This window comes from Vidua macroura, chromosome 3 (genome assembly GCF_024509145.1).
Source record: "Vidua macroura isolate BioBank_ID:100142 chromosome 3, ASM2450914v1, whole genome shotgun sequence".
Lineage (NCBI taxonomy): Eukaryota > Metazoa > Chordata > Aves > Passeriformes > Viduidae > Vidua > Vidua macroura.
In genome coordinates this window covers 26,067,199-26,078,811 of record NC_071573.1, presented here as the reverse complement: position 1 = coordinate 26,078,811, position 11,613 = coordinate 26,067,199, and the positions used below count along the sequence as shown (strand labels likewise).

At 44.9% G+C, this 11,613-nt stretch overlaps 1 protein-coding gene across 1 annotated transcript; it reads right to left on the bottom strand.

Annotated features, from left to right (window-relative positions):
- Window positions 1–6,424: 6,424 nt before the first annotated feature.
- BATF3 (basic leucine zipper ATF-like transcription factor 3) lies at window positions 6,425–11,613 on the bottom strand. The gene is made up of 3 exons (XM_053973659.1): window positions 11,500–11,613; window positions 10,176–10,280; window positions 6,425–7,749 (listed from the first exon to the last, which is right to left on the bottom strand). The coding sequence occupies exons 1-3, from the start codon at window positions 11,611–11,613 to the stop codon at window positions 7,564–7,566; spliced, it is 405 nt and encodes a 134-aa protein (XP_053829634.1). The 3' UTR covers window positions 6,425–7,563.

Below are 11,613 nucleotides of genomic sequence, written 5' to 3'. Positions count from 1 at the left end.
CTTGAACTGTGTCCACAGGAAGATCCTGTTCTTGCTTCAAGCTGCTCTGCGTGGGCCAACTTCACTGACTTTGATCTGAAACTCCAGAAGAAGGGTGGAAGCACCAGCAGGACAAAGGTTCACACACAGGAAGGCTCCCTCAACATTTTATTCACCTGGAAAACAGGACCTAATAGCTAAGTTGTGGTCAGTAATTTCCTTACCTGTATGATTAAAAAGACTCTTTCAAATTTGATTGTTCTTGGCTATTAATCAAGTCCTTTAACAGAGCTGATGAATCACCCACCCCTAGAAAGGGATAAGCAAGGGTGCTTAACCTCTCAGTGCACCCACAGAATAGGTCCCAAGTCCATACTGGAACTCAGCAAACAAATGGGATGACCAGAATTTACAAGGGAAATTTACAAACTTATGTACTATTGTCATTTACTGTAAGAAATGAAAGAAAAAAAAATATTCATCTCTAGAGATTATTTACCTCGCACCCAATAGTGCACTTGGAAATTACTGTACCCTAAAACAGCTCTGATAAGCAAAGATGAAACTCAAATAGCTAAAAGGGAACTAAAAGAGCTCTTGCTTAGTATCAAATCCTGTTTTAAAACTTTCTGCTCTTAAAGACATCCTGTTTATATATTTAATCAATGAACTGGATGTAAGACAAACAAAAATGGCCTGCAATCTTCTGTGAAATGCATATTTGCAGAGATGGAGTAACTCAGCTTTTAAAGTAAACAGCTAAACAGCTTGGGAAATTCCCCAAATTCCTGGTAGATTTTGTTTCTCTTTCTCTGTGAACAGTGTTCTAATTTTTATTTTTTTTCTGGGAACATATCATGGTTCATTGGTAGGCATTTAGAAAACTCCCTTTTTTTAATGCTCTTTCCTTACATGGATCTAATCAAAGAATTCAATTTAGGAAGATACTCTGCCTCTGACAAAACCTTACATCTGACCTCCTGTGAAAATGAGTTTCTGGATAAAGAAATCTTAGGGGATTGCTTTGTTTGTTTTAAGAACTGCTTTCTTTTAAAGTTCAATTGCAAGCTTTCTCCAAAGAGAATAAGGACATGGGGACAGGAGGAAATATTTTGGATCACCAGCATACTCATGAAATACATGATCTTCATCCCAAAACTAAGTGGGTTGCACACACACACAGCAACCTACAAAATTGCTTCTGCTTCAAGGCTTTCTGATGTCTTTCTTCTGACAGGTAGAAACTTCTTCACACATATAGATCAAAACCAAGTACAAGTTATACCTATTCATTCTTCTACTAACACTACTACTTCTCTATGACAGCCCTTACATGATCTTTACTCTGATGTTATTACATAGACAATGATCCCACCACTTTTCAGACTTTGTCTCTGAAGTCTGATAAAAAAGATTCTTTATTTCCCTAACCCTCCCAGGAGCCCTTCTCCGTTTCTGTACTAGTTTTGGTTTACCTTTCTTTATCATGGTTGAGCAGAAATGTATATAGTATTTCAGATGAAGTCTGGTCAGGCTCTCACATAATTACATTGATATTTCTCTCTTTAAGAACACAGATATATAAATAAAGAAATAACCCCACCACTATGCATCTGAGTGCCTATTTTTCCTCCTTTTTGCTCCACTGCATTGGTGCCTCAGCATCAGTTGCTAATATGCTTTTGTTCCTTCCTTCCATTAGCATTTCCAAATCAAGAGTCTCTGCCTTGTGACAGAAATTCTTGTGAATTGTTCTTCAAGTGTGTGACTGTACACTTGGTACTGTGGCAAGACGCTAGATAATCTCATCTAGGTTTCCTTGTCCCCAAAAGGCTGGAGCAGGTGATCTTTCAGGGTTCCCTCCAACATGGGCTGTCCCATGACTCTATGATTCTATGAATAATGGCATTTCTATTCCCTTCTGCAAGGTCATGCAGTCTATTTTGCAGGATATTTCAATCTTCTTCTGTAGTAATGGTCCCTTTGTACCCAAAGTGTTTACCAAAGATACTAAACAAGAGAGGTCTGTAATCAGTCCTTGAGAACCTCCACTTATAAACAATTTCTTAGCCTAATAGCTTGCTTTTCAAAAATAACTTTTGCCATTTTCCTTCAGCTAATTCTACTTTTTCAATAGCTAGTCCTATTTATCAATTCTTGCATAACTTCTCCAGCTGAAGCAATTGTACCTTATATGGCACTGCATCAAATATTGAAGCAGTGTCTTGTTACTTATTCCTTATTGTCAATTATTTACCTAAGACAGATAATCAATTGGTACCAAGATTCAGTTTATAATGGGAAGACAAATTTTATTAATCTGCTTATCCCAAGAGAGACTACTTACAACCCTTGCTTAGAATTTCAAGAGCTTTGATATTTTAATAATTTAGAATAATTTAGAATTTAGAATAATGAAAACATGACATAAGTTCATTATGTGACAGTTAAAGAAGAAAGCTTTTCCACCTGATTGGAGATGTACCCACACTGTGTTCCAGGGGAATGGTCTGGGTAGACTTAACTGGACTGCAGCCAGATGGGTGTAGCAAGCTCTACTAGCAGTCTGTAGAACTTTCTAATCACATACAATAAAAGCTCTCCTACTGCAAATTTAAAGCAAACACACATTTTACAGATGTCATTTTCTCTTTGGCTCCATGAAGAAGCTGCTTCAGGATGAGATAAGCTCTGACACTGGAGCATGGTAGCCATCCAGTACTGACTCCATGAATGAATGTTTCTACTCAACACCAAGACCTTTGTGGTTTAGTTTTTCCACTTCTAACACTTCTAAAGAGAACAGTAATGATTCCTTTACAGCAGACCAAACTCATAGTTAGCAGGAAACAGGTTATTTGCAAAAGCTATGCCAGTTATTTTCACAATACATTTGATGCCATGATTTCAAAATTCTGCAGTGAGAAAAGATTCCTACACTACCATTACAGTTTTTTTCCATAGGCGCTATGTAGGAAAAAAATACATGAATGAATGCCAGAAATGGAGCATGCAATCACAGGGATGATTGTTGCTACGGTTTCTTTATTAAGAAGTACCCACTTCCAGGGAGCCTGTAGCTATTCTTGAGTTAAATATTACCTAAGTGAGTAAGCAAAGTACTGCATGTCCTCTGAGGCAGCTGTAGGACCATTTCTACTTCCAGTGAAATCAACGTAAATCCCACATTTCTGCAAAGAATGAATCCAAATTCTTTCATTCCCTTATGGATGTGTGCCCACACCACATACTGTATGTACATGTAACATGTTTCTCCAATGACCACTTGACAATAAACCAGGGTTTACAAACAGAGAATTCCTACCCTCCTATAAAGAGGATAACATCTATTCTTTGTGATAGAAAATAACCCCCCCATTTCTCCTGCTAATCAGACATGCTTCCTTCCTGTAACAGGAATTATATCACTGCACTGATGGGAAGAAGAGAAAAGGGATTTTTTTTTTAATAGTTGTTTTATCTATCACTTTCACTGAGACAGAAGTTCAAGACTGATTCACAGATGGAAACCCCAAATGCCATGCAGCAAAGCATTCATCTATGGACAGGAAATAGTATGGGTTTGATAAGCTACAGTAAAGGTTATGCCACCTTTAAGTACTTTTAAAAGACTGCACAGACACCTTTCTTAATACTCGAGTGACAAAACAAGGCACACAGCAAAGCCTTTAATCATATACAGGGTATACAAGTGAAGTGAAATTTCTATATAGCTCTACAGATTAGCCTTGATCCTCTAATACGGATTCCATTAAGGGATGTTTCTCCAAGATATGTAGAAACAGAAGGAGGAAGAAAAAAAAAAAAGTGGCATTTGAAATAATGAGACTACAAAGGCTAGTGCAAGTACCAAATGCAGATGAGATCAGGAGGCACTGCAGAAGGAGCACTAATTGCAGTAACTGGTACCAAGGCAAAGAACACAAAGTCTGTAGAACAGGCTGGTTTAAATTAGTTTTTTTTAAAGATGTACTTTCAGTGAGACTGGATGAGTACATAAAGGCACTTATAAATGTTCATAGGCATGAATGTAAAATACCAGTGGGAAGGAGCAAGACTTTCTAATAAGCTCTCTTGAGGTATAACAATTGATCTCTGTAATACGAACAGAAATGGGAAGCTTGACTTTGTCTTTCTGTTAATTTTTTTAGCTTTGGAGGCTAAAATTAACTTTTAAAAATGTAATAATTTTCAATCTGACCCAACTAAACCCAAAAGAAACTAATAGATGAATAGCTGAATTGGACCCAGTCTGTTCCTCAAAGAAATACTTTTGCAGCAAGCACTTTGCTTCTTCATTAGACTCATAGAAAATGCAAAAAACTGGATCTAGACAAACTGTAACCTTCACTGTGGACCTAAGAGGCAAAATCCAGCTTTGTTAGCAACCCTCATCTACATGACACATCCACAAATAAGACTGCAGTTCACAGTGCACCTCACATGATCTGAATATAGAAAAGATTTTCCCTATTTACCTGCATCTGAAAATCATGTGGATGTGACACAGACCACATTTTTGTGGGGAAAAAGTCAAACCAACTGGAAGCTTTTTGAAGCTACAGTACATCAAGTGGGATTTTAGCCATATATAGATGTGAAACCTTTTTTTTTTTTTTTGATGGTGTAACACTGCTGCAAAAGGAGAGGTTTGGATTTGAAAAAGAATTTTCTGTTGCTTCCTTACCAAATGGGCTTTTTCCTTTCTGTTCTCCTTTCTGGTTCCCTATTCATGTAAAAATTATCCCAGGCTCCAGAACATACTTTCTGTTCTGAAGGTTCCTGTAAATCAATATCCTTACAAACAGCTCATGCAAAAAGCGTAATCGCTGCATGTGTAGGGGACACATAAGCCTGTGCTTTAACAGCTCATGGTCCTTGTTGACTCATGATTCAGCTATCACATTAATTCTATAAATATATCAGAATGTTGGACTTAAGTGGCTTGGGATACTAATTTTTCTCACTTCTTTTACTTAAGGCTCCCAGCTGCCTTTGAACATTAGTCACACAATATACTGATTGGTGAAGTGCCTTAGTGCCTCTATCATATAGAAAAATGATGCAAAAGGCCCTTTGGAAATATTCCTGGGAAAAAAAGTGATGCAAGAGATGGAGAAAGAAGTAACCCATGCTCTACTGTTACTAATGGACATGATGCACAGGAAGAGCTGGAGTTATACCCTGAGGTTGTGGGAAAAAAAGTGGGGACAGTGAGGGCTCCCACAGGGCTCCCAGCCCTTCCAAGGAACAGCAACATATTCTTGGACTTGGAACCACCACACAACATTGCTGAGAATTCTGCTGTCTTCCCCTGTGCACTCAGCATAGACATGATACAATTAATAAAGCAATGAACTCCAGTGCAGACACCATGGATTAAAACTTTAACTGCAGAACAAGAACAGTATTTACTGATGGGGAATCTACCACTGAACTTGGATATAACACCGAGTGATAAGCTGGAGTCAGTTTCTAGACAGATATTTAGAAGAATAAATGTGTAAGGAGGAGGATTTTACACAGGGAACTAGATTTCTACTTCTAGAAGAGAGCATCTGTGGAACAAAAGTCTTTAGAAGGATTCTGCTGGGGTGGACTGTCTTGGACTAGCTGATCTTTCCTCCCATTTTTGAGAGTCCACAGGGCTCCATTTGTGAGACCAGCTTTGTACAGTCCTGACCTCAATTAGGTACTTTCCAGTCAGCTGCACATACCTAGTTAAGAGATGTGAAACATTCCCTCTCTCCCTTCATCCTAAATTGTAACAGATTTTCCCAGAGTGAATGTTGTTCATTTCCACCATGCTCCTTTTCCATTACATCTCTATTCTGCCCAAATTACACAGTGGCATCCAGTGCCTGAGGCAATGTGGGTGTGTGGATGAATATTCATAAGATAACTTCCATTCGTGAGGGTGACACAGAGAATAGTTTCAAGGACATTACCCAAAATCTTGAACTGTACTGAGACTTTTGCTTTCCTAGGGAGGGATTGCAGCAGATTCTCTCTGTGGGATGACTCAGTTCTTATGGGACCATAAGGAACTTTGAAGACAGCATTTAGGCTGCAGATGCAAATTCTGGAAATTCTCTTGGGAACAACCTAACAAATAATTTAAAGAAGCCAATAGTTCATCTGGAGTTTCTAGCCTAAGACAATGGTACAAGAGGGCCCTTTAGAAGGCAGAGTTGACTACATGGCCTCCCAAATTCTGTCTTGGCACTGATCAGCAGTGCACCATTCTACTAAAGAAACTAAAACAAAAGGTTTTTTTAAAAAATTAAAATTCAGACATTTCAGATCATATTCTGCTGATAAATACTGTGATCCTGGTGAGGGAAGAAATTAATCCCATGAGTTTAACTGAAAAAAAATCCAAATGCTGAAGTGAGAGAGTTGGCAATGGGGAGGAGATCTTTATTATCCAAAGGTGTTCTTTGACTGTGAAATACTGTGAGAAAAAGACTCTTTGCTGGATCCCAAGCCACAGAATCCACATTTCAAGAGGTTGACACTATTAAGAATCTTCAGAGAAAGTAAACACATTTTTCTGTGTATTTCTCAATAACATTGCAATCATACTTCCTTTATGTAACTAAAAAGAAAAAGAAAACAGAATGCTTTTCTTTCAAGCAATTATCAAACACCTTCAGTGTGGACATAAAACAAAATGCTTAGCAAAACTCAATCCACAGACATAATCTTCCAGAGGCAATAAGCAAGATGAAGGAAGGATGAAGATACTTTTTCATTTCCAGTGGGTGCATTAAAAGAGTAAATTGTAAAATCTGCTTTTTAAAACAATGTTTAGAACCATCAAACCTTGTTTGCTTTTCTTCTACACAGAGCAGACAATCACCATCAGAAACTGACCAGGACATATTTTAGGATATAAAACACTCCAAGGACTAATGCCAGCATGGCTGATGATTTGGAATATTAAAGACTAAGAAAACTGTTTTGTTACACACACTTCAAAAGAGGAACCAATGAAGAGGCGATAAGTAAATAATAGAACAACTAAGAGGAAGATTACCACTAGACTTTGGCATTGACCAGCAAATGAAAAGCAGAGATGCTATAAAGACATTGATTATTGAAGAAGGTGGAGAACATTATAGAGATGAGACATCGCTTTTATTAACCAAACCTGTTTAGAGAGATAAAACCCAGCAGCCAGATCATGACATGCATAGGTGACAAGTGAAAAAGGGTTACTGGCAGTGGATGTGTGGGAGAAAGGCATCCCAGTCTGAGGTCGGTACTTTTCCCTGTCTACATTCCATCGCTCCATAGTGGGCTGCATGGCACTTCGACATTTCCAAAGGCAAAACCATGGCTTGAAGAGTCTACCAAGTTAGAAGCTGCTGTTCAAATTGTCTTTTTTTCCATACTGGTGTTTTCCTGAGATTCAGAAGACTGTAACATTTCAATGTGGAGTAGAGCTGTGTGGTCGAGTCCAGCCCTCTTAGATGGAAGAACTGCACACTAGGCAGTTCGTCAAACCTCCTGTTAATGACACTTTCACACATCACATTGACAGGTGATTAAGGACAGCACTCATCTTGGTAGGCAGCTGGCAAGTGGATCAGGCCTTGGTATGGTCACAAAGTTCATGGTGCAGTGCAATAGTGGACAGATCTTTTCATGATCCTTCAACACTTCACTCAAGTGTTTCATTTCATCTGTTAGCTTTCCAATTTCTCTTTTCAGGGAGGTATTTTCTTGCTCAAGAGACTCATATTCCTGGAAGGAGGGGAAAGAAAAAAAAAAACAACTTACAGTCAAAACATTCCTTTCAGTGCTTCCACCTTCAGTACATTCACATAATAGTAGAAAAAACAGTGTGGTTTTTTACTACAACTTACAAAGTGCTGAGGAAAGACAGACCCAGCCTGGGTGCTGGAACAGGGCAAGTGCATTTACGACCTGTGGCCTGACCACACTGCAATTCCTTTCATGGCCCCGAAGACCAGGAGGTGCCACTTGCCCTCAGAGTCCTCTAGGAGCCCAGGGATGCAGGCATGGATGGCTGTGTCCCCATGGTGGCCTCTTCCACCCTGGTCTGCCTCTGATGGGAAGGGCCAAAATGGACTCTGCAAGGTCAGATCAGAGAAAATGAAAGCACTGACTGCCGAGAGGTGCTGGGAAAACCCGGTGCCTGGCACTGCTGGTGAGAAAAGGGCCTCCCCCCTGCCCCAGGGCAGTGCAGGGAAAAGCCATTTATCCAGGCTAGCACACCATGTCCAGTGCTCTCCTCCAGGCCTGCCAGGGCTTGTAGCCACCTGCTCAGAAGCCCAAGAACTCAGGAGGAGGGAAGCATCATGCCAGCTTGAGGCCAGACTCATTTTGTCACCAGAAAGCCAGACCACTGCCTTTGGTTATACCTGACCTGGCTGCTTTTGAGGTAAGGCTTTTCTGGCAATAAATATGCTGCTGTTAACCGCAGGGGAGTTTTGAGTTGCTCTGCAGCATACATGTGATGGATGCAAGACTCCTGTGCCACATTTTTTGATAACTGTGTGTCTCAAGTGTCCCGGCCTTTAAGCCTCCCCATCTCGAAGAGAAGAGAGCTAGAGGTTCAGAGCCAGCCCACTGAAAACCTGTAGATGGATGTATCGCTGCTGGCCCAAGGCTCAACATCCACCCACTCAATCTCACCTCCCTGGGAAAACTTCAGAGCAAACTTCAAAGCCTACATGTGCCTTAAAAGGCAGCAGGGAGAGCCTCTCATGCAATGTTCTTCTGAGCAGCCTGGCTCTGCCTTGCTCCCCTTTGCTGCAGAACTTTGGGCTCCTTGCCCTCCCTCACACCCTTGTGCCACGTCTCACAGAGTGAAACAGGCACAGTCCTCCTAACACAGTATTGCAGCCGAACTCCAGCCAAGTTGTCCAACCCTGATTGTCATTCTGCTCATCTCTTGTTGCCCCAAACCCCATGGTCCTGGGTTTTGGAATAAAAGTTGCTGTCCCATTGGTCTGTCCCATTTTCAGGGATGAGACTGTCACATTGTTGGTGCTAAGAATTCACCCAGATCTGCCTACACCTGGCAAAACCTGTGTGCATCAAAATGTAGATTCCCAGCACGAGGAAGATCCTCAAGTTCAGGAGGAACATCAGAGAGGCTGCAGGATGGCACAGGGCCCAAAAACTATTCCACAAAAGCCAGGGGTTACCCCTTTTCAGAACTACCCTGCACCTGGCGCTGACTCAGAGGAGATCTGGGAAAAACCAAGCCCAAAACTCCCCACATTGTCCCTCTTAGTCTCTGCTAACTGCTGGCAGATCCTTCCACAGTGAGAAAGAAAAAAAGCCTGTGGTGAACCTTCAGAGCTGAGCAACTGACTCAGCCACAGTGGCAGTGTGCTGCAAAACTGACACTTACCCCAAAAGCTGACTCCTGGCTACAAGAGCACTGTGGTGTGAGGTAACATCCAAAACCAGAGAAAAAGGATCCCTGTCCTCCAGTGTTTGCACTGGGGACACAAGAAAAGCACACCACATTGTGATATTAAGAGCTTCTGGAATATTCAGTTACTTTCATTTTATCTGTCTGAACACCCACTGTCACTTTTCAAAGCATACAAGTGTAACAGCTAGCCAAGCCGAGCTCTCACGCTTGCAGGTTCCCAAGTTCCTAAGAAGCCTTTTCAATTGGGTATGTCTGGGAACCCTGCTGCTGAGTGGCAGCGCTCACACCACAGTTCTAGAACTGATTTAAGCCAGCGTTGCCACTGCATGGTACCCTTCCTCTTCCATCACCTTCTACCTTTTAAGACAGCAAGAATTCATCCACTGTCACAGCAAATGTGATAAGCTTAACACAAATACAGCAGAAAATGGTTCTGGTTTAGCCCAAAGGAGCCCTGTGATCCCATTCTTTGGGTGGTCACAGGAAGAGCAAAAGAGGGAGGATGAGGCAAGGGCTGGACCATCTCTCTCTCTTCCTAGCAGTGTCACTGAGGCAGAGCTGCACTGTCCAAGAGCAGCAACAGTGTCTGGGAGTTCCCAAGTAGGCATCCCACAGCACGCCTTTCTGTGCCTTACACCCACAGCTCTTTGAGCAGGATTATGTGAAGACAGGCCCACACCTGCTTAAGAATTCCCATTTATTGTAAAGTCCCGTGCTTGGTACCCAAGCCATGCCTCCAAAGCACCAAGTATCCCTTTACCTCATGAAGTTTATCTGCTTTCTGAGTTTGCTTCTTCCGGCTCCTCTGTGCAGCAACTCGATTTTTTTCTCTCCTCCTTACTTTTCTGTCATCTTCTTCACGACTCTGGAAGACATCAACCAGAAACATTTCGCTAGTTTGCAAGGTGCACACAGAAGATGCCCGAAGTCGGGTGTGTAACTTTCTGAGAACGAACACTTCCAATTTTACAGCGTTTATCTTCGGTCTCCAAGAGACCTCACGGTCCCTGCAAAGAGCAGCGCATCCCTCTGCCCCACTGCACAGGCGGACCCGAAGCGGAGGGGTGGAAGCCGGCAGGCTGCCCGAGGGATGCCGCAGAGCCTCGCGGGCAGGGGCACCGCTACTGATGGGGGAAGCTGGGTACCCGAGCGGGGACCGGCGCTCCCGCTCTGCCCGGAGGGCAGCACTTTACACCTGCCTCGCTCCAGCGCGGCCGACGGGGCGGAGGTGCGAGCAGCGGGGAGGAAAGCCCTGCTCCCTTCCCGGCTGCTCAAGGCTGGGGAAAAGCCGCTGCCCGCGCCGTGCCCCGGCGCTTTCCGCGCACCGCCGGCTGTTCGCCCGCGCTCCCACCTGGGAAGAGCCAGCACGGCGGCCGCTTCCCGGGAAAAAAAGGGCCGCTGCCCCGGGGCAGCGGGCACCCCCTCCGCGGCGCTGCCCGGCGTGACTCAGCCCCATGTGCCCGCCCGCCCGCAGCACCCACCCCGACCCGGTCCCTACCTGCTGGCCGCCCTCGGCCGCGGCGCCCCGGGACAGCGAGCTGGCCCCCGCCGCCGCCGCGGGGACGGCGCACGACATCCCGGCGCCGCCGAGCCGCCCGCAGGGCTCCCCCGGCCCGCGGGGGCTGCGACTGCAAGGGAGCAGAGGGAAGGGAGTACAAGGGCAGGGCGGGCCGGGGCAGGGGACGCGCCGCCCCGGGCCGGGGGTGCTGCCGCCAGGTGCCGGAGCGGCCCGGGGCGGAGCCGTCGCCCACATGGCCGTCACATGGCGCTCGCCTGCATCGGGAACCCGGGACCACCCGGCCGCCCCATCCCGCACTGCTCCCCCGCGGGGACCGCCCCCCGGGGCCGCCGGCTCTCGTCAGCCGCCGGGAGCCCGGGGAAAGTCCGGGTCACGGCGCTGCCGGGCAGGAGCTGCCTGAAAATCCCCCCGGAGAGCCCCAGCCCCGGGGGCCGGCTGGGTTCGACGCCCCTCCGGGAGGCCCGACTCGCTCTTTCGCCTGCAGAAATAAACTCCCCGCAGTTTCTCTCCTCTCCAGGCTGCCCCCGGGAGCCGGCCTCGCCCCCCTGTGTCTCCCGCCGCTCACCTCCGGCCGCTCCTGCCCGCCGCGCTCCTCTGACATCGGCCCTCTGAACCGGCGGCAGCTCCACATGGGGGACAGCCAGCTCAGCCCGGGATCGAGGGTGTGAGGACACGGCAT